The sequence below is a fragment of the Typopeltis vanoorti genome, chromosome 19 (genome assembly GCF_054136105.1).
Source record: "Typopeltis vanoorti isolate ZY-2024b chromosome 19, IOZ_Tvanoo_1.0, whole genome shotgun sequence".
NCBI lineage: Eukaryota > Metazoa > Arthropoda > Arachnida > Uropygi > Thelyphonidae > Typopeltis > Typopeltis vanoorti.
The window spans coordinates 17,333,607-17,358,340 of NC_143567.1; the positions used below are offsets into that span (position 1 = coordinate 17,333,607).

Genomic DNA, 24,734 nt, shown 5'->3' on the forward strand with positions numbered 1-24,734 from the left:
CGATTTGTTAAAGCAGACAACAGAACTGCTACCAATGTTCTGAACTGTGCAGCTTACCTATAAGCAGTAAACTCAGTCAATGACAAAAGTATAAATTGCTCAAATATAACCTAACCAACTACAAACTAATTTATGGTCTTCTCAAAATATGCAAAAATAATTTGATCCAAAGAAAGTGACTAATTATCCAGCTAAGAAACCAGTGATAAAACAAAGAGTTGGCAAGTTATTTACCTTCCTAAGTAAACAACTCTAAATAAAATTAGAGCATTTGTCAGTCAGTTTCGATTACCTGTTATTTTCATGCATATTGCTATCAATGACTATTCTTTTAAAGGACAAATTTCTGACCTTTATCACAGTTCTCCTTGCCAATATACCACATTCATATATGGCAGCCAGCCTGGATGGCTGAGTGGTTAGCATATCTGCTCTCCAGCCAAGAGGCTGCAGGTTTAAATCCCACCATGGGCATGGATGTCTGTGATTGTACTAACTGTTTGGAAACAGTATCTGTGAGCCTACCACTTCTAGCAGAAGGCTTCACTCCCAAAATTCTATGAAATATGACCATACAGAATCTTGTGATGTCAAATGTGAATAACTAAAGAACATTATGTTCTTTGGTTATTTTGCCACCATTTCCTCCTATAGCCAATAATAAAAAAGGAATCTTTTGAGCAATACTGTCTTAGATTTCTTGGCTTTTAAACAATGTCACCAAGATATGACAATTGACACTGAGTCAAGGCCTCATCATGAGAGACCAATGTCACCCACACTAGCTGTCATGCCTTCTCTTAAAGCTCATTCACACTAGATCTTAAATAGGCAAGCTGTTCCACTCACTGCTCAGCAAGAGAAAAATTTAGCTCTTGCCTCTTTCTCAACCACACACAAACTTAATTTCCATGGATGTTTCCTGTCCTCTCTTCCACAATGAAAAATTTCAGTATCCCATTACACCCTTCTAGAAGTTTATGGACCTATCATATCTAGTGTATGGTGGGCTAGTGTTTGCAGTCCACCCATAATCCTGATATTTTTGTTTCTCTTATTTGCAGACTTTCCACAATGTCTTTACACCCTCTGAATCCAGGAGACCAAATCTGTGCACAGTAGTCCAGATGAAGTCATTAAGGCCTTGTAAATAAAAAATGATTTCCTCATCCTTGTGTTTCGACTTAAATGTTAGGAGGACATGTTGGAGGTTTAAATGGAATATTTACAGCACTAGGAAAGGATTAAAAACAAATTTTAATGCTTCCAATATTTCATCTGTCAGTGAGATATATTCAGAATTGCAAGTAACTTGTGAAACACATGGGTGACTCTAAAGTCCTATCTAGGTGGTGCACCCTGTATTGGCATAGGATGTAAAGTGAGACCTCTGATAATGTTTCCCAAATTTTGGGAAGTTTTATGCAACTGCATTTATTTAAATTCTGTTGATTTCTGAATGCTGTCACAAATTCTAAAAATAGTCTTTCTTTTTCAAATTTACTATGGTGGAGCATGGAGCAAGTTTTTCTCCAGGAGATCCTGTGGGTTGTATCCAGAATATGGTCTGCAAGGCTAGATTGACCATAGTTATGATTGCAGATGTATGATTTAGAAGAACACAAACTTTCTCTCCATCCTCTCATGATAATCTACTTTCCAACTCTGCATTAGGTCTCACCAAAATTTTTTCAGGCTTCTGATGCCAAATTCATTCAAGTGCAGGTCATCCCTCTCATGCAAGTCTTTTCTATCAAAGTCACTCCACACATCCAAGAACTTGCACCCATTTCTACACAGCTGTGCATCAGATCATTTTATATAGCCTTCCTTAATTCAGTACTGTCATCTCTATAATTAGCTAATAATTTTCACTCTTTCCCTTCTACCAATCCTTTTGTATCACTGCTCCTCTTAAATCATTAGCTCCAACAAACACCACCATCTTACTTTTCCATTTCTCTATTACATTTGTTATATCTTTAGTTTTCACTCCCAGGAAGCTCAAAGCAGTGGCTACATTGGCAAGCCGAAATTTCACAAGTGAGTCACTGTACCATGTTTTTATAATAAATTTAGTTTAATCCTTTATCCAAGTGTGAGCAAACAAAGTTTGTGCCTGAAAGTATCTTCAGGACTGGGGTAAGGTAGCACAACACCGGACAACTCGTTGCAAAGGTGGAGCAAGCTTACATCACTCCTATCTCAGTATCTCCCATAATGCAAAACACATCTCCTTGTGGATATGTATAATGTTATGCATTAAGGGAAGGGCTTTATTGAGGTCTCTTCAGTGGGAGCCAGGCCCAGATGTGGAGATACCAGGCAGAAGCAATAACAAGGTCATCTCTACCTATAGGAGTTGCCAAAAGGTGTGCCACCTTTTTGTTATTAAATTATAGTCTAACCAAGTGAAAAATACACTTCCAATACCATGTTTTTGTTTGTACATTCTAATTGACTTAACAATGAATAATAACATTAAGGTATCTTACTTCAGCACTTTTTCCTGCCTCTTCTTGTTTGGCCAATTTTTCTTATCCTGCCAAAGAAGTTTGAATTTTTTTTCTTTCTAATTCTCTAGTCAATTGTTCTCATTTGTTTTAATCTGGATATTTCAAATATCAAGTTATCCTAAAAGGTTGCAATGCCTATGCTAAATAGAATGAAAGGTTCTTGTCTCTGGTATCTACATTGCCTTGTGCTTTTTGAGACTTCATTCTGATGGAATTTTTTTTGGTACCATTTCTAAGACCATCTAAAATTAACAATTCATCTACAATTATATTAGTAGATGCATTAAATACAATAAATCCACTAAAAACTATAATATACTAAAATATACCAATTAATCCAAGAAAACTCAATCTTGCAGGAGCTTTGTAATATGTCCATACTCAAAAACAGCCTCTAACTAGATAACCTAAAGAATGCCAAACTTTAAACACCTTGCTCAACCACCTAAAAACAATTGATCACTGAAATTGGGTACCACAACACTTCCGTTCTGGATACACTTTGCTTGAAGGAAGGCTTATGATATGTTCACTATTCCGGAAGTTTTATTTATAGCAAAGTGTTTTTTTTTAAATGTTAATGCTACTTATTAGATTAATTCTGTTACCAGGATATACAGATGAATCAAACAGATAAATTCGTTCTGCATTTGTTTTGCAATGAAATTACAATTGGCAAACTTAAATTTAATGCAATAATTCCAAAAATAAGTTAGTGATTCATCATTTAATGTATTTATCACAATCTAATTCAAAAATCAGTCTCCTTTTATACACTTTCTTTCAATCTCCAGAGGGTTGTTTAAGTGTCAAATATCAAAATTCATAACTTAAAATCCAGTCAAGTCTGCTTAAAGCATGTTCAGAAAAAAACTATTTGTTTACCACAAATGCCTGCATCTCTGCAGGCATTTGTGGTAAACAAATATAACAAATGGAATTGATATGGGAAAACTTTTATGAAGCTTGTCTTGCTTGCTAAATTAACTGAAAACATCTTTCTGAATAGTCAACAATTCAGTCATGAATAAAATAAAATTACATCTCAAACTGCAATGAACATAATTCAGAATTATTCCATTTGAAACATAAAATGAGCTGCTCTGAATTCACAATATTTGAATAAGTGATTCATCAAAGCAATAAAGTTTCAGGTTTAATTTAAATTTCTGGTAGAATGCATTCTTAAAATGTTAGTTCAACTTACAGGCAGCCACCTTCCAATATCTCCTGTGTGAAGCCAACCATCCTGATCGATAGCTTCGGCAGTCTTTTCTGGATCTTTTAAGTAGCCTTTGAACACATTCAATCCTCTTATGCACACCTAAAAGAATAATTCAGTCAGTTTCTACCAAAATTAAAAACATTTCCAATATTCAATGATAGAGAAGAGCAATGTATACCTTTTTTTTTTTTTTTTTACAAATAAATTATGCAATAACAGATACATAATTAGCTATAAATGGACTGAATTGTTGACTTTGTTCAAACCCTCAAAACATCTATGTTGCACACAGAATCTGAAAACACTTTTCCTATTACAGTACAAAAACATTTTAAGGGATTTCAACTTAAGCTGGCCAATTTAATACATATAAGCTCTTAGTTCTCCTTTTGCAAAAGCAGCCAGTGAATTTAGAATGATTATATTATGAAAACAGAACTGCTATGTTATCACAACAGGTTTATTATTATTATTTGACAACTTTGAGGAGTCCAAAGACACTACTCCAGTCTGCTACAAGTCAAACTTGTTACTTAGCTTTAACAGCATATCAGAGATAATGTATATAACTTATTTATTAGGGCAACGTATTTTTAAATAGGTATCCAGAAACTCATGAAAGATTATCTAGCATAGCCCATTGCAAGTTAATCTAGCAAAACAAACTACTTCAGGCTTCTAATAAACAAGAGGATGATCCCAAATGATGAAATTCATCTAATGCCTAAACATATTTATATCATCCATGACACACTGAGATTGAAACATATGGTTTGATGTTGGAGGGCAGAACAGTTGCCATTTCTTTTATTGATCCCACATGAGGTCACAAGCCCTATAAGAACAGTCTTGTGTGGACTGTTCAACAAGAGGTTGGTTAATCAAACTATAATATGTTAATACTGTATATAGCTAGTTGGGAAAGGAGTAATTACTTCAGATAGGACTGAGGTGAGCAATATAGGGCAGTAGTTTGACAGCAGTGACTTGTTGCCCTTCTTGGGGAATAGGTTGAAAGCAAGTAAGTAGAAAATGATGTATTGACAAATGTCTTGAAAAGCTGGGTGTACTCTTAAGAAAAAAATATGGAGAAGGCTCTTCCAAAGAATAGTGGTAGATGGAATTTCGCTTCATCTTTGGAGTTGGACTACATAGATGTCTAGTAGATGATCTAGTTCCTAAATGAGTAGGGCAAAGTGGAGGAATGGTAGTGGCTAGCTCAGCATAGATAGCCTAATCAACACCAGCAAAAGTACCTATTAAAAAAAAAGGCATAATGTGAAACAGTACTTATGGGAAGGTGACTAAAGGGACTCAGAATTCTTAGGTTGAGTGCACCATCCTAAATATGAAAATATTCTAAGACTGATCAAGTTTGAGATTTAGTATTATGAGTTCAGCAAGAAAGTAGTGTTTCAAAGAAAAGATTTTTGGAGACTGAGAAAGCTATTGGTAATATATTTATGCAAGGATAAGATAGATGTGAAAGTTTAGCACAAGAAAGGAAACTGATCTTCAGAGGATATTGGAACCTTATCAAAAGGAAAAGAGAGTGAAGGAGGATCTCTTGTGGGTAAGAAGACAGGACTATGTTTCAACAGCATTGAAATTCACTGTCTTCAACCACACCTGAGAACGGTGAAGAGATCAGCATAAGATTATTGGTTATAGCAGATCACGAAAATTGAAATTATTTGACTGCTGCAGGCTTTCTCAGGAATCAAGAGTACTGTCATTAGCAAAACCAAGTATGATTTGAAGTCAGAAAGAGGAGGTCAATGATGTAAAGGAGAAAGGGAGTAGATGAATATTGTAAGTTTTTCCCCACTTGGTTAGACTATAAATTATATATTTAGTTTAATCCTTTATCCAAGTATAAGCAAACAAGTTTGCGCCTGAAGTATTTTTAGGACTAGGGCAACTAGTGGCAAAGGTGGATTAAGTTCTCATCACTTTCCTTAGTATCCTTGGCATATGGAAATATGACTTCTACATTGCTTCAACCTTGGTATCACCTCTGGGTCTGGCTCCCACTGAAGAGACCTCAATAAAGTCTAAACCGGTCCGGGTGATGACCCTTCCCATTATGCATAGCATTATACATGTCCACTCTTTAAAAGATGCGTATAACAGCTGAATCAACTCAGATCTGAAACAGATCTAAAACTTTTTGAAAACAGTTTTAGCAAGTAGTTATGAATTTTATTTGAGTAAGACTTATCTGGTAGACCTCCTGAGGGTATAAAGTAGATGAGTTTCACTTCTTCCAATCAAGTTCTTAAAACTATGTATAACTTGGATGGTGATTAATTACAACAAATCAAATGAATTCTGCATGAGGGACAGAAAGTTAGAGCAACAGAAATCATTCCATATGAAATCAAATTAAACTAAATCGAAGCTGCATAATTGGGTATTTTGATGAAAGTAAGTTATTACCATCATCATCATCATCATCATCATCAAATTCCTGCCATGTACCCTCAAGGGGTGTACAGGATATGACAGTACTACATGAAAAAATTACATCATTACTAACTTCCTATCTACAATTTTCCTCCAAATCAGTCTGTTACTTGTCAAGACTCCAACATTATCAGATCTTATATTTCTATCGTCTAAGGCACTTTGTACCGTATCAATCCACCTATATCTTGGTCTTCCTCTGGGTCGTTTTCCTGCCAACCTGGCAGAGAACACTTGTTTTGCTAATCTTTCCTCTCCCATTCTATTTAAGTGACCATACCATCTGAGATTAGCTCTGCTAACGCATTCCTGGATGCTAACAATGTCAAGTTCTTTCCTAATATCCTCATTTTTAATATGATATTGCCATTGATGCCATCTGTTCACGCCTCTAATCTTTCTCAGGACTCTCATATCTGCGGTCTCTAGTCTTTGGTCAAGTGTTTTACTTCTGACCCAGCTCTCAGATCCATAAGTTAAAATTGGTTTGAACACAGTCTTGTATACAGCTAATTTAGTGTTCCGACTAATTTCTTTCTTATTCCATATGAATTTATTCAATTGACTTCCCACGATACCAGCTTTGCTGATTCTGTTGTCTATTTCTATATTTAGTTTACCATCTTCAGTAAAAATTGTGCCTAAGTAGCTGAAATGTTTTACTTGTTCCACAGGTTCTCCATTCACAACACAGTTGACATTTTCAATGATTCTGCCTATTTTCATTGTCTTTGTCTTTTTATTGCTGACCTTCATACCATATCTATTACAACAGCTATTCAATTTAGTCAGAGAATCTTGCAGACTTGTAGCGGATTTATTTAGAAGTATAACATCATCTGCATAAAGCAAAGAGCTGACATTAATATCTCCAATTTTGATATCAGGTTTAATACCACATTCCTTCATAATGTGATCCATATAGATAATGAATAACAGAGGGGATAATGTACATCCTTGTCTCACACCAGATTTAACATTAAACCATCTTCCTGTACTTCCTTCAATTCTAACTGCTGACTCACAACTCAAATAAAGACTAAGTATTGCTTGATATAATGCCCCATTGACACCATATAACTGCAGCGTATTGAATAGCTTCTCTCTTGGCACCTTGTCATATGCCTTTTCCAAATCGACAAAACTTAAATACAGATCTTTGTTATATTCCCATGCTTTCTCGACTATTTGTCGTAAAGTGAAGATCTGATCCTGACAGCCTCTATTTGGCCTGAATCCAGCTTGTTCTTCACCAAGCTTTTCTTCCACAATTCTTCTCAACCGTTTCTCAAGTATACTTGCATAGATCTTGCCAGGAACACTCAGTAGGGAAATACCTCTGTAATTCTCACATTCAGTTTTATTTCCCTTTTTATATATGGGTACTATGAGAGCTCTACTCCAATCATCAGGGATTCGTCCCTCTGTCCAGGCTTTCTGAACTATGCAGTGCAGGCATTGTAAGACTCTTATACCACCATACTTCAGCATTTCTGGTCGAATATCATCTACTCCTGCTGCTTTTCCACATTTCAAGCCTTTGATGGCTTTTTCTACTTCAAGTATGGATATGTATTCCTGACTGCATGCCTGGTCAGTGTTTTTTTATCACTGTGCTGTCATCACTGCTTGTTTCATTTAGCAGTTTTTCAAAGTAATTACTCCATACTTCAAGGATATCTTTTTCTCCTGTTTTCATTTCACCTTTATCATCTCTAATTCCTTTTACAGCACTCTTTCCTCCATTCCTAAGCTTCTTCAACAACCTCCAGAATATTTTGCCACCTTCTTGATATTTATTTTCTATATTCTTGCCAAAGTCCTCCCATGACTTTTGTTTAGCTAGTTTTACACACTGTTTAGCTTTCTTACATTTGTCTCTGTATTCTGTAAGAGTAAAAGCTGACTTATTTGCCAGGAACTTTTGATATGCTTTCTTCTTTTCCTTCACTGCCTCTTTAACTTCCTGTGTCCACCAGGGAGTTCTGATTTTTTTATCCTTGCACACAACCTCACCACATGCCTCTCTGGCAGAATCAATCAATGTTTCCTTCAGAGTTTGCCACTGAATCTCCAAGGTTTGATTCCTGTTCTCAAACTCTTTCATTTTCTTTTCAATAATATTTCTGTAATTTAGTCTACAGTTCACATCTGAGAGCTGCTCAACTTTTATTCGCTTTAAAACTTTCTTACATGTTATTCTTTTCAATATGAAATTCAATTTTATCCTGCTCAAGACTAAATAGTGATCACTTCCAATTTCAAATCCTCTGTACACTCTGGTGTCCTGCACCAGGGAGAAAACATCACCATCAACAATAACATAGTCAATGAGACTTTTCTTATTCCTAGCCTCTTCTCTCCATGTGAATTTGTGCACATTTTTATGTTGGAACATGGTGTTAGTAATAACCAGCCCATGTCCTGAGCAGAAATCCAACAGATATTTGCCATTATTATTAGCTTTGCTCTTTTCTCCAAATTTTCCCAAAATATTTTTGTATGTCTCACAATCATTTCCTACTCTACTATTTAGATCCCCAACAAGGACTAACTTTTCCTTTTTCATTGTGTCAGTTGCTTTTTCTAAAGCCTCAAAAAATTCCTCCACTTCTACCTTGGTAGAACCTTCTGTGGGACCATAGGCACAAATAAGTCTCATTGTCCAGTTCCCCATTCTCATATTTGCCCACATTACTCTACTTGAGACTGACTGCCATTCAAGAAGATTAGCCTCGTATTTTGTGTTGAATACTATGGCTACTCCTTCTTTTCCTTGATTGTCATTGCCTGAATATAACATTTTGTATTTATTGCTCAGAAAGATCTCACCAGTTTTGGTCTTTTTTGTTTCAGTCACCCCTATTATGTCGATCTGGTACTTATCTAATTCCTCAGCTAGCTCCATTTCTTTGCCATTCAGGCTTCTTACGTTGATAGTACCGATCTTTAACTCTGGTGATGTTGAGTTGGGGTTTGTTTTCAGATTTGTTCCAGTAGCTGACTTTTCGCTGTTCGCCCTGGTTCCCTGGCAAAAACAACGGGGGCCTTGTTTAACCGGGCGACGCCCCAGCCGGCATGAAATTTTGTCATGTTGTACCATCATTTTTTATTTTGGTTTAACCAATAAGAATACAATTTGGTCGGCTAAATCCCAAATTGCCAGCCCATCCTCGTTCGTTCAGTATCAAAGTAGATACCCAACAGGGTGCACCACGAGAAGGTGAGGATTGGACATTAGGTCAGAAGCCCTGGTCGGTTCTCCGCATTCCTTTAAAGGCTATGTGGAGGTCTCCTCTCAGTAAGTTATTACCTTATTCATGAAATGGAGAAATTTTTAAATTTTTCTTGGCATCCTATGGCAGTTATTTTTATTTTTCAGATCAACGGAATTTTTATAATTTCAAGTGGATTTAAAATTAATCACTGCTTTATTTCCAGATTGTCCAATTTGATTTACTATGCTTTTAATGCTCAAGGTGCATATTTTGATTTTTTTTTTAATTTGGATTTTCAAACAATTTCTTCTCCCAAAAAATGTCAGCCACATGTTTAGTTGTTCAAAAGTGCTCTTCCCTATTCTGTACTCTATCTTAGTAATACATATCCCACTACATGTAAACATAAAACAGATTTGCAGATTTTAAAAATGTATGGCCTATAGGCTATAAATTTATAAACTTTACTTTAGTGTTAAGTACAAAATTGAGACATGCACTCTAAACACTGAAAGCAGGTCACTTCCATCATGCAGAAAAAATTAGTCTGAAAATGCAAACAGCATGAGCATTAAAATGGCAGTTAAGAAATAAAAGGTTAATCTGGAAATAAGTTGATTAATTTCAAACCATCCAAAGTTGTGAAAATTCTGTGGACTATATAAAAGTGGCTTCCAGAAAACAAAATAAAAATTCTCCCTTCTAAAAGTAACAAAAACTTATCAAATCTGAATATCTGGCATTATTTGTTATGAACTGTGTGAATAAGTTTTTGTTTTCAGTGGCATTAAATGATAATCACTGGCTCAAAAATTTTGAAAAACATTTCTCACCTCTCCTTGTCCCTCCTGAGCATAATATTCCATTTCTGGCACATCAACAAGCTTAATGTGGCAGCAAGAAATTGGTGGTCCAACATGACCTACAAAACATTTGTAACTGCAATTATAATACCACCATACTATTTATTATAAGTGAATTTTTAAGAACGCTACTTTAAAGTGACTTAAAAGTTCAGTCTTAAAATGATGTGAGAAATAACATATGAAAGAGGCATAAATGTATAGTGTAGAAAAATCCTTAACTGACAGACTAATATATGACAAGCAAGATTACAAAAATGTTCATGTTTAATTGTATTTTTTAAAAGTAATAATGATAAATGTGTGAGCATAAGTTTTGGTGATGTCTTTTGTTGCAGAGAGGCAAGGGAAATCTTAGGTGCATTATAAATGCATAAAAGGCTCATGTGGATGAACTACTATCCAATTGCTCTCACTTCTGTTCTCTCTAACATTATGGAGAAGGTCGTCAACGACCAGTAGAATGGATTCCACCACATGCAATCTACAGCTGATCTTGCTTTCACCACCCACCTCTGGACTCGAGCCATTGAAAAACTCATGTGGTTGCACTTGACATTTTGAAGGCATTTGATCAGGTTTGGCACAGGGACCGACTTAACTATCCTATGGTTTGCCTTCCACACTATGCAAATAGATTGCCAACTTTTTCATTGGTCGCTCACTATATGCCATGGTGAATGGTTTCCTTCCTCAGATTTCCCCATTATGCAGGAGTATCCCAGGGTTCAGTTCTTTTGTCCACTCTGCTCCTCTTGTATATAAATGACTTGCTCTCACAGACTTCCAATCCTATCCACAGCTATGACAATCCACTCCATTCCTACATTTCATTTGACAAACTTTGTAGTGCTCAAGTATTAAAATCCTACAGATCCACAATGACTAAGGTGACACGAACTGTCATCTTAGCTATATCCCAATTGGACAATGACAACCTTGTAGATTTCAATACCACCAAAACTCAGTCCACTCTGATGTCTTGCAAGAAAGTCCCCCCCCCCCTTACCTTCAGTAATACTGAGATATCCAAACACAGTCAGATTTCTCTTCTTGGAATGACTTTCAACATTTGTCTTTCTTGACAAGCACATTTCAACTATAGTTTCTCCAGCTGCCAAAAAATCTTGGTGTACTTTTCCACACAAGACACTACTTCACACCTTCTAACTCTATACAAATCCCAAATCTGCCCAATCATGGAATACTGCTCACATATTTTGGGATGGTGCACCAAAATCCCCTTTTTGCTCAGTTCTATCCAAATGAAGGCAATCCAGCTAATTAATGATCTCTCACACAGATGTTCAGTTTCTGCCTTGTGCCTCTTCTACAGATACTTTCATGGAGTGTACGCTGCTGAATTGGTCACTATTCATCCTCCACTCTCCTCCAAAATCATTAAACCAACAGCCCTTGCTAACAACCTTTTACATTTCACAGGAGACAGTGAACTTCCCAAATCAAGTTCACTGTCTACTCTTTCATTCCATCTACTTCTTTTGAACGGTCTCTCTCACTCTTTCCTCCAAAGATTACAACCTTCATCTTTTCAAGCAAAATGAACAGATTTCTCCTTTTTTCTATCCCTCGTCTACACACACAGCACTAATGTGCTATAGTTGTACGTGTGGATCAGATAGATATATAAAATGTGATAATTTAATAGATGTTAAGCCTTTCATACATAAAACCATTCCTTTATGCAGATCTCATCTAGCAGTAGCTTTCACTGAAGTTCTGTTAACTGATAAGTTAAAGTTAGTTTTTACAAAAGTCATGATAAACTTAATTCTTCCTATGATTATGAGTAACTGATATATCTGTTTAGTGAAGCTGATTTATACATCCTGCATTCACGTCTCTACAGATGCATCTGAAATTAAGGGAAAGCAGCAAATAATTGCAGGGCTGGTTGGCTGGGTGGTTAGCGTATCTGTTCTCCAGCTAAAGGCTGCGGGTTCAAATCCCACCATGGGCATGGATGTTTGTGATTGTCTGTGAAAATACTAGTGGTGAGTGGTAGATGGCACTGGTGTAGTTGCAGTTTGTTGGTGGAGACAGGGCTGTAGAGTAGGTGTCCTCCCTCGAGTCTTTGGACTCCCTGGAGGAGTCAGGTAATAATGATAACTTAATAAAATGGCCATTGAAATAACATACAGTGATCTTTCTTTTGAGGTTACATGGTAATCAGCAGTCATTATGAAGAAGCTACTGTGTTTAAAAACCTCTCTTCAAGGATTAGAGATTTGCCTAATCCTTGTACTGATTAGTGTTACAAGTACTAATTAGTACTACAAGTTGTGTACTGATTTACACAACTTTTTGAAAGACAAAGAAAGTACTTGCTTCTGCAGTTCATGAGCATTAATGTGTAACATGTCAAAGCTCACATACATCTAATGATAAATACCCATCCAGAAGGTGGTCTTTCAGAACTGTTTCTCTACTCTAAGGAGCAGAAGGGGTATTGGGACGACTTGCTACGAATGATGCTATAACTTGTTAAATAATGCATATGGTAGTAATGAAAGCATGACTTATGAACTCTTTATGCATTTATTTTTTGTCAAAGTAGTGTAGGTATCAATACATGGAAAGGAAGGGAATGATTCATGTCCTCTACAACATTACTTTTAACATTAACTATTATATCATAACTTTAAAATTTTTGTAATTATATAATTTTGAACTTACCGACACTGTTATCTCCTTGAATTGAAAGTGTACAGGGTGCCACACATTCAGTCTGCCCATAACCTTCTACTACCTATCAAAATATGAGTAAGTTAATGCTTTCAGAACTATTTAAAAAATAACTTAAAATATTGGTTTAATCATCATAACCAGATGATTAATTTCTAATCCCAGATGATAAAGAAACCACTTAATATATAATAAGTATTAAGTTGTTTATATAATACTTTTAAATATTCCTAACTCAATAAAACATCTATATTCTGCATATTTCTCAACCATACTTGCTTCAAATAGTTTAATCTATCTTTGTATTTAAAGTTGCTGTAACAGTTCAGATTTACTCTGTTTGCCATTCATGAATATTAGTAAGGCCAAGCTCTATTCTGAAATCTTCATTGATATGGTACTGACACTGAAGCCACCTGTTCACACTTAGTTTTCCTCTGAGAATTCATGTGGTTTAGTCTTTGGTCATACGATTTCAGATTCAATTTCTAATCTAAATCTGATTTGAGCACTTGTCTTGAATACTGTTGGCTCGCACTTAATTTCTCTCATAACAGATTTATTCTTCCACTTTCTCTATAGGAGCTTTATAATCTCTTTTCATATATGATCCAAAGTCTACTCCTTATTATGCATTAATTATGTACCCTTCTTAAGGAGTGTATAGAGAACTATTTGCTCAAGTTCTCACTTCTAGCTTCATTAGTTTTCTAAGAGTCAATTGTTATTTGTCAAGTTTCCAACTATCAACATTTGATTTCTAGGGTACTTCTTTACTACAAACTAAGAGAACTTGATCATCTTCCTCTGGATTTTTCCTGATATTATGGCATCAAACACCTGTTTTGCTAAACTTTTTCTCCCATTCTGTTTAAGTAGCCACATCACAGATTACCTTCAATCACACTCTTGAATGCCAACAATGTCAAGTTCCTTTTTAACATTTTTAATGACATTGCCAATTGATTTCATCTATTCAATTTTTCTCAATCATCCATTGCTAGTCATTGATCAACTGCTTTATTTCTTGTCTAACTCAGATCCAGAAGTTTAAGTTTGTTTGACCATTGTCTTATATACTGCTAGTTTAGTGTTTTGGGCTTAATTTCTTGTCTATATAACCAATCCAAAATGAAGGCTGAGGGTATATGACGAGAAAAAGATTTTTTGTAATTAAAGTTAACAAGTGCAGGGGAGAGTGGACTTGTCACTGTGATTCCTTCAACTTGACTGTAAAATGTGTGTGTGTGTAAAATCTACATCCACGAATTAAAGTCACTACAGAAAAAACAAATTGTCCTTTTTAGATATTCCACTCCTCTGCTTGCCATCAGGATTAATTACTTCCATTTATCAAAAATGGAATGATCAACTTTCACTGATTGCTACATTCAATGGCAGTTGGCTCACCATCACAGGACTGGAATTAGAATTTTATTACAATGTGCTCATACTATTTGTTCTACATCTCAACTATTACAACAGGAACTATTGAACAAATTATATATGAAACTCAATGACTTCTCAGAAAGGACCATGCAACAGCTTTAATTCCTATAATTCTAGCTCAAATAACAAGGAAACAGTATGCAGAGTTCCAATTCCTTACATTTCTGGCATCTCAGAACCAGTTTCCAAAATTCTTAAATACAATTTAGTTGCTACTTTTCTTCCCATCAGATTATCAGCACTGTTTCCATCGTCTAAAGATAAGGTCTCCTCTAGGTCTCCCTGGTGTCTACCAAGTTTCCTGTGACTCATTCTTACTTCGGTCAAACTGGATGCTCAGTAGAAAAGAAAATACAAGAACACCAATCTTATATTAGCAACAGCAAATCTGAGAGATCTGGCTTGGCACAGCACAAAATCTCCTGTGGTCTGAAACATGTTTACTTCATCGATGTCTGGATAAATTTGAGTGTTTGTTTAAAGAAAGCGCTGAAGAAGTACTTCTAAAGATGTGGGGAAAATCATTCTAATTGCACATTAATTTATTTATTTTTAAATAGTGAATAATCAATATTGCAATATTAAGTGCCTCCATAGTGTGATTGGAAGAATGAGTATATGTTGTGGCCTTCGATTAGAAAAGGCCTAAGTTTGACTCTCATTATGATGAGGGTGATCTTTATATGTTTTGTTTTTTCAATTAAAGATGAGTTAGCCAATCTCATACGGAGGTAGCAGGGTTTTTCATCCTGCATATAGACAAATCGGCCTGGAGAACACACAATATAGAGACAAAAAAAAAAAATACTAGTGATGGTGGGCAGTAGATAGCGTTGGTAGTGGTAAATTAAGTGGTGTAGACAGTCAGAGTATGTGCCCTCCCTCAATGAGTCTTTAGACTCTTTGGAGGAGTTGCATAATAATATTCATCAGTTATACTATTGCAATGCATGTATAACATCACACAAAAAGAGCTGTTATACATGCAATGCATGTATAACAGCTCTTTTTCAAATCAATCCATTGTTCACATTCTACTTTGTTGCCACTGATGGCCTGTACTATTCAGGCTGAAATATATAACCTTAAATAGGTAGTATTATTCCTTGTATTTTTTTAGTGTTAATTTTTTCACATTGATGGTGACAATCTTCACTTCTAAGTAAAGATGTTCTAGCATGACTAAACTGTTCACCTGGTTTAGTGATTAAAACAGCAAAAGACTTGTTAACCAGTTGACACTCCAGCCAGTATATCATTTCATCACACTGTACCATCCTTGTTGTTTAAGCCAAAAGAATACAATTCATCCAATTAACTTTCAAATTACTGGCCCAACCTTTCATTCAGTACCCAAGTGGATACCTAATAACAGGTGCACCACAAGAAGGTGAGGACTGAACATCAAGCCCTAATTCAATGTCTACTAGTTTATCTTGCCTTGACCATTAAAGCAACTATTATATAAAAATTGTCGCAAAAGCTAAACCATATGAATTCTGCTCTGTAGGTTCATTACTGAGTGTGCAATTAAACTATTCACAATTTCTGTTTTCTCCTAGACTGTTTCTGGTGTGTGTGTGTGTGTGTGTGTGTGTGTGTGTGTGTGTGTGTGTGTGTAAAATAGGATATATGATAAAGGGAATACATAATAGGAATTGGACAAAAGAATAGTACTGGAAAAAAAAAATGTAAATTTAATTTGTATGTAAGGAATTAACAATCAACAAATGACAACTCATAACAGCTATGGCAATGATCAAATAGTTAACTATTTAATTCCACTGATAGTGTTAATTGCAGAGTATAAATCTGCACTGCAAATGTTATGTGAAACTTGCAAGACAGCAAGCATTACACCATTAGCATTACAAAGTGTTAATATCTGCTTTACATGACAAGGATATTCACAAGAAAATTTAATTGCCATCATTCATCACCCTCATACCCTGAAGGGAAAAAATTGTCAACACTTGTTTCACTGGAAATTTGTAAAATGAATTTGTTCTCAAAATGTAAAATGCAAATCAATACAATTTTTATTATTGTAAGGAAGTTTCAAAACTGATCAGAAATATGCATTGCACATGTACTTGCACTGGTGTTATACTGTACAGTAATAACTTCAACATGAAGTATTTTTCTTGAGCTATATGATACCAAATACCCTCAATTTTTGAGATAATTTACATTAGTGCTTTATACTGCTCAGGATGCAAGCATGAAGTCTAGTATTTTGTTGAAACAGTTAGCCTGCCATACTTCAGTTTCCTTGAACTTAATACAATTCAAGTGATTTAATATTATTAAGTGACATCCCCAGGGAGTCCAAAGACCCATTGAAGGAGGGGCACATACTCTACAATTCTATCACCACAATCCACCAACTACAGCACACATCTACACCAATGCTATCTACTGCCCACCACCACTAGTATTTTTTATTTTTTTTTTAAACAGACAATCACAAACATCCATGCCCATGGTGGGAATTGAACTCATGGCTGGAGAACGGATACTAACAACTGGGCCAACCAACATTTTTGGTTCTTCCTTTCCAGACTCAATTTCATCTTTTTAAGGGTCTTCCTCTGCATCAGGTACCTTTTAGGTGAATACCTGAACAAATTTAGAATTTGTTCAGGTATTCTGTTTCTATTCATTCTGATGTTCTTTCCATTTTTCTCTGTAGCAAAAAACTATTTCATTTAGGGAATTTGTAATTCTGAGTTTATTACTTTTCAATTTTGTCTATTATTGTGACTCTTTCAGTTCTGCACAGAAATTTCATTTCGGCTGATTCAATTCTTTTTTTATTTGTTTTTTTTTTTGTCCATATCTCACTGCCATAAAGGGAGGTAGGTTTAGCTACTATATTGTAGATTCTTATTTGTGCGTGCTTTTGTACATAATTGGGTTTAAAAATTTTATTTATAATGCCTGTTACTTTTAAAAAGTTTGATAGTTTTGGTTCTATATCAGTTTCATTTTCATATGAAATTGTGCATCCTAAATATCTGAATGTATTTACTTGCTCTATTATTTTGTTGTTTATTACTATTTTGCTTCTTATTGGGTTAGCACCTTTGAAGGCCATGACTTGTCTGTTGATATTTCCATACCTTATGTTTTTATCAGGTTATTTAGACTGCATAATGATTTTTGTAGTTCATCTTCATTCTTTCATTCAACATTTTTGCTCAACTTCTATATATTCAGCCATCAAAATTAAACAATGTTTTAGCAAAAATGTTTGGCTTCAAATGACATTTTCATGACACTAACATCCCAGTATCCCCACTGTTTTCCAGTATGACTGGTTGAATTTAGTGGAGTTGGTGGCAGAGTGCATGACAAGAAGTTGTTCACACTTGTCCAAGGCATATGTATGATGATACTTCTTTAATCATTTTCTACTTCCAAAAACATAGCAGGTTCACTACACTTGCTTCTATTGCACAAGCATTCAAATAATGCATGCTATTTAAAAAAAAAACTCAGAAATTTAAGAAATATAAAAGGGAATTAGACAAATCCAACTCCCTTTTATATATCTTTCTGAATTTTCTGGTTTATCAATTCTAAAATTTGAAGATTTGTTGTATTAATAGTTTTTTCAAATTATACAATTTGGTGGATGTTGTGTTGCAAGTTATGCTTTTCTAGTGTTTAAATTTATGTAGGTTAGCATTACAGAAATTAAATTACCAAAATATGAATTACATAATTTTTGAAATATATATATATATATATATATATATATATATATATATATATATATATATTGTACTAACCATGCACCCTAATGCACACCTCATGAAATTCAGTACATTGCCTGCAAGTGGAGCAGATCCTGATACAAGGAGACGCAATTTTCCACCCATTCCTTCCTGAACTTTACGAAATACAAGCTTATCCCATATACTGTCATTTCTTACAATGTGCCTGTTAAACATGTAAATCAAAAAAGTTTTCCTTTAAATGCATTATTTATAAAAATACTTCTAGGATGTAATGCACTTTATTTTAAAATCTATTTTATGCTATCAATAAGAATTGCCACTTATTATTTAAGCAGTTTTATTAATCTGGAGAAATAATATAAAGGAGAATGCATCCTTAAAATGCATGTAACATTCACAAAGGTTAATTTTATCTTACATTTTATAAGACATGAAATTGCTCTCTAAGATGAAAAAACATTGAAAACCATTAGAAAACAGTATTCAATTCATACCTAGAATTTTTTTTTTTTTATATGCTACATGGAATACAAAGAGATAATATTGGCCCACAATTCAAGATGTTCAGATTAAAAACAATTGTATAATAACAAGTTGACAGTACTATTAAGTATGCTGATATGGCAAGTAATATGAAATGCTATATTATTATTGCTCAAAGACCCCATGGAGTCAAAGATGAGTCTTTGACTCCATGGTCAAAAAAGGAAGATCCCTTTTTTGACTATGGTGGTGGGATTGTTATAAAATTCTTCGGGAATTAGAGCCTCCGCAGCACAGTCAGTATAGATGAAATCCTTTGGTCAGAAAGACCTTGGTTCGATTCCTGTCCATGATGTGAGGAACCTTTCTCTGGTCTCTTTCGACTAAAGGCGAGTTAGCTGGTCTCATACAGGGAGTAGACTTTTTTCCCCACCCAGAAACTTTGGTTTTTTTCCGACCTTCAGAACAGGCAATCCCAATATGGTCTTTAAGGCATTATTAATGTATCAATCCACTTAGATATTGGTCTTCTGGGTCTTACCTGCCATCCTGACAAAACTTTTGGCAACATCTCTTCTCCCATTTTGTTTAAGTGACCATCCTGCCTAAGATTAAACACATTCCTGATCATTTCAAGTTCCTTCCTAATATCCTCATTTTTGTCCACTTACTTAGTTTTTTTCCCTTAGAACTTAAATTTGTGGTCACTGGTCTGATTAAATGTTTTATTCAAGAAATGTCTCCATAGAGCAATTAATACAGTACATTACGCCCTTCAATTTCAAAAGCTATAGTTCAATTGATAAGAGGATTCTTTATATGGATTTTTCCCCCCCAAATTCTAGGTGAGTTAGCCAATCTCATACAGAGGCAGTAGGGTTTTTTCTCCCACAAAGCTAAGTTTTTCATCTCTCATACAAAAAAGATAGCCAAGAGAACACAATTTACAGAGAAAAAAAAATACTGGTAATGGTGACAGTAGATAGCATTGTGTGTAGATGATGGTAGTGGCATGTAGTTGGATCAAGCAGTGGAGATGGAGGGCTGTAGAGTAGAGTGCCTTTCCTTGACGAGTCCTTGGAGGTGTCATGTAATAATAATTTCTAACCTAGCTCACATCTATAAGTTAAAATTGGTTTGGATACTTGTACACAGTTATGTTTTGATTAATTTCTTTTATTCCATATAAGTCTATTCAGCTTACTTCCTCTACCAGCTTCGTTAATTATTTTGTCCCTTTCCATATTTAATTGCTATCTTTAGTAAAAATTATTCTTAAATAGCTGAAATATTTTACTTGTTCTATAAGTTCTCCATTAAGAATGCTCTCCATCTCACTATTCCCACAGTTTTGGTTTTTATTGCTGGTTTTAAACTGAATTTATACAGATGTTATGTCACTTAAGAAATCTATGGTGTACAATATCTGCATAAAGATATAAGTTTGGAAATATTCAATTTAATTCAGGCCTAATGCCATTTCTTTCATAATGTGATCCACACAGATAACATTATCTATAATGTTTTTTTTTTACTAAATAGCTTAAGGAAATTACAACTTATACTAGGATATACATTAAAATAAATTTTAATACACTTCCAATATTTTGGCAACGTCACGTTGCCATTTTCACAGGAACTTAAAAACAAGATATGCACGCAAGCACAACAAACAGTATATATGAGGATGAAGCAGGAATCCATTCTTTCTCCTAAAAGTCCTGATGGTTCCCCCTAGCGGGAAATGTTGGCATTCTTGGGCAATCGGGCTGAAGGTCTTCTGATGTAGGTTCCCACAATTTGGGGCAGTCTCATGCAACCAAATTTGTTGAGATTTGGATTGTTTCTTAGGGCTGAGGCTGAGTCGATGAAAAGCCTTTCATATATGAATTTACTTCGGTGTATTATTGCAAAGGACCTGGTATACGTCAGGTAGGTCTTTAGTAGAGCAGATAAGGGATGCCAATTTTTTATATGGTCTGTAACAAGAAATTAAATCAAGTTTTTTTAGGATTTTTGTAATTTTTTTTAGGTGCCTCGGATATAGGTTAAGGTGATGGATTAATCACCACACCCTAATCCTTGTTGTGAGGGGAGTGAATTGTGGTTTATTGGTTTCAATATTTTTTGGTTTTTTTTTTTTTTGGAGGGGAGGTTGCCATTGGCTGAGAAAGTGTTGAGAATGTGGTTTAGTTCTGTGGTAGGGCATTGTCATTTGAACAGATAAGTTTAGCCCTGTTGTGTAGTGTCTTAATGACTATATTATTGTGAGGGGGAGGTGGTGGGATTGTTGGTGAATGGATCTGCCTGTATGGGTGGGTTTTCTATAGACTGAGAAAACCAAGGTTCCATCACGCTGGCAGGTGACTAGCAAATCTAAGAAAGGAAAGCAGTTGTTTTTTTATTTCTTCCAGGGTGAATTTGATTCTGGGGTGTTGGTTGTTTAAGTGTGTTAGGAAGGAGAGGAGTGCATCGGAGCCATGTGGCCAAATAACGAACATCATCAACATAGCGAAGCCATATGGTTGGTTTTTGTGAGGCAGAGGCTAAGGCTTTTTCTTCAAAGTTCTCCATAAAGAAATTGGCCAAGGGTAAGGAGAGTGGTGAACCCATGGCTGTGGTGAACCCTTTATTTGTTTGTACAATTTTCCCTGCCAAATGAAATAGCCTGAGTTCATTGTGAACTCAGGCTGTTCCACATAGAGCTGTGATATCAAGAGGAAATTTCGCTTGGATTAGATCTAAGGATTCTTTGAGTGGGAATTTTTGTGAATAAGGAGAAGACATCAAAACTGACCATTACGTCAGTGTGGTTGAGTGTAAGGTTTTCTATGCTGGCTTTGAAGTGGGCTGAGTTTTTTTTTTATGCGTGAAAGTGTGTTGCCAGTATAGCGTGCGAGAGCTTTGGCCAAACATTTAGCTAGTTTGTACTTGGGGGAAATCAATGCCATCCACTACGGGACATAATGGCACATTTTCCTTATGTACTTTTGGGAGTCCATAAATACAGGGGGTATGGAGTTAAATGGTTTTAATTTATTAGTGACTTCTACAGGCCAAGAAGTAACCTTAAGGAGCCTGTGGAGTTTTCTAATTTGTGAGTTGGTGGGAATGTACTTGATAGGGAGAAAAGTAGCCCGATCTAACAATAGAGCATTCAGCTTACCTGTGCAATCCTTTTGGTTAAGCAATACTGTGGCGTTGACTTCATCCGCCTTGGTGAGATTTTCCTCGTTTTTCTTCAATTCTAGTAGAGATTTCCGAGGCACGTCAGAAAAAATTACAAAAATCCTAAAAAAAAACATGACTTAACTTCTTGTTAGAGACCATATAAAAAATTGGCATCCCTTATCCGCTGTACTAAAGATCAACCTCCCCCCCTCCCCCGGTGTATACCAGGTCCCTTGCAGTCCTACTTTGGCCAAACAGGCAGGACAGCTAATATCAGAATTTTAGAACACAAGGACTACATCCAGTTTCACCAATACAGCCACTCTGGTCTTGAACACAATGGGCTGGATACATGCCATAGAATAAGGTGCAAGAAAGCCACAATAATACACCGTAGTAAATTCATATACGAAAGGCTTTTCATGGAATCAGCCTCAGCCTAAGAATTGAATTTGAAAATTTGATTGCATGAGACCACCAAATTTGGGAAACCTACATCAGAAGACCTTCAGCCCAATCGCCCAAGAATACGAACATTGCCCACTAGGGAACACCATCAGGACTTTTAGGAGAAATCATAGCTTCCTGCTTCGTCTCATTTACTGTCAGTTGTGCTTGTGTGCACGTGTCGTGTTTTTAAGTTCCTGTGAAAATGTTTAAGTTGCTGAAATATTGTAAGTGTATTAAAATTTATTTTAACATATATCCTAGTATATGTTGTAATTTCCTTAAGCTATTTAGTAAAAATGCATAACCAACGTCTAAGCCTTCCCACGAGAATTACGATAATCCACGGAGATGCCATCACATGTAAAGCCCGCCATTACGGTAAAACGAAGTTGAAGCTATCAAGACAACTGAATCATCTTGCCTTCCTAAAATGCTGCTGGGATAATCAGGTAATCCCAAACTGTGTCAAATTAAAGCACGGTTTCTCTTCGCAAAAGGCTCTTCGTATTTATAACCGCACCAGCCAAGCTTTGCTCAGGGAACAAATCGCTACGCCTCACTGTTTCCTGAATGATGCTAACTTAGCTATCCAGGCACTCTAAGACCTTTCAAGCACCTTAAGCCATGAAATTTGGTCTATTTTATACGACATCTCGTGCACTGCTGCAGAGAAAGAATTTAAATAAGTAAGAGATCGACACATCAAAAAATTTGAAAATTTAAAAAAGAACTAACTCGAAACCACAACTTCCTACCGAAACGGTAGTCAACCTTTCATCAGTTAGTGTGAAACTTGAAGCACTCAACGCTCTCTCATGTGGCCACAACTTTGCCATTATGCCCAGAAGAATACCTGCTGAAGATATGATACGAACTGAATGCAGGATACGACACCTTCCAAACCACGTCACCAACGATATTAGACTGGATGTGGCTTGTGTTCTGACCTAAGCAAAACCACCAAAAACTAACATGCCCAATAAAGAAATTAAATCTCTACTGGAATTAAAGAAAAACAAGGAAATAATAATCACCAAAGCGGATAAAGTCAACACCACAATATTGCTTAACCAAAAGGATTACACAGGTAAGCTGAATGCTCTATTGTTAGATTGGGGTACTTTCCTCCCTATCGAGTACATTCCCACCAACTCGCAAATTAGAAAACTCCACAGGCTCCTTAAGGTCACTTCTTGGCCTGTAGAAGTCGCTAACAAATTAAAATCATTTAACTCCATACCCCCTGTATTTATGGACTCCCAAAAGTACATAAGGAAAATGTGCCATTACGTCCCATAGTGGATGGAATTGATTCCCCCCCCACACACAAACTAGCTAAACATTTGGCCAAAGCTCTCACACACTATACTGGCAACACACCTTCACATATAAAAAACTTAGCCCACTTCAAAGCTAGCATAGAAAACCTTACACTTCAAACACACTGACGTAATGGTCAGTTGTGATGTCTCCTCCTTATTCACAAATGTCCCACCCAAAGAATCCTTAGAGCTAATCCAAGCTAAATTTTCTCCGATATAATTACAGCCCTATTTCAGTTCACAATGAACTCAAGCTATTTTGTTTGGCAAGGAGAATTCTACACAGAAATAGAGGGGACAGCCATGGGTTCACCACTCTCCCCATCCTTGGCCAATTTCTTTATGGAGACTTTCGAAGAAAAAGCCTTAGCCTCTGTGCCACAAAAACCAACCATATGGCTTTGCTATGTTGACGCGTTCGCTATTTAACCTCATGACCACGATGCACTCCTCTCATTCCTAACACACTTAAACACCCCAGAATCAAATTCACCCTGGAAGAACAAAACAACTGCCTTCCTTTCTTAGATGCACTAGTCACCTGCCAGCCTGATGGAACCTTGGCTTTCTCAGTCTATAGAAAACCGACCCATACAGGCAGATACATTCACCAACAATTCCCCCGCCTCACAACAACATGGAGTCACCACACAACAGGGCTAAACTTATCTGTTCAAATGACAATGCCCTAACCACAGAACTAAACCACATTCTCAACACTTTCTCAGCCAATGGCTACCGCCCCCCCCCACAACAAGTATTGTTGTGGGGGGGTCGGTAGGTCCCTTGCAGCTGTAAGCTGTCCTACTTTGGTCAAACAGGCAGGTCAGCTAATATCAGAATTTCAGAACACAAGGACTACATCCGGTTTCACCAATACAGCCACTCTGGTCTTGCACACCATGCGCTGGATACCCGCCATAGAATACAATGGAAGTAAGCCACGATAATACACCATAGTAAATTCAAATACGAAAGGCTTTTCATTGAATCAGCCTCAGCCCTAAGAAACAATCCAAATCTCAACAAATTTGGTTGCATGAGACTGCCCCAAATTGTGGGAACCTACATCAGAAGACCTTCACAGCCCAATCGCCCAAGAATACCAACATTTCCCACTAG

At 36.0% G+C, this 24,734-nt stretch overlaps 1 protein-coding gene across 3 annotated transcripts in view; it reads right to left on the minus strand.

Annotated features, from left to right (window-relative positions):
• LOC150095884 (long-chain-fatty-acid--CoA ligase 6-like) overlaps positions 1-24,734 on the minus strand; it is a 267,968-nt gene that overhangs the window by 52,550 nt on the left and 190,684 nt on the right. For all 3 annotated transcript variants that reach the window (XM_090409680.1, XM_090409678.1, XM_090409679.1), the window contains exons 13-16: positions 18,238-18,388; positions 12,986-13,058; positions 10,259-10,347; positions 3,724-3,840 (exon numbers count right to left, since the gene is read on the minus strand). In XM_090409680.1, the coding sequence (XP_090265806.1) occupies positions 3,724-3,840; positions 10,259-10,347; positions 12,986-13,058; positions 18,238-18,388 (430 nt within the window). The remainder of the gene's footprint in view (positions 1-3,723; positions 3,841-10,258; positions 10,348-12,985; positions 13,059-18,237; positions 18,389-24,734) is intronic.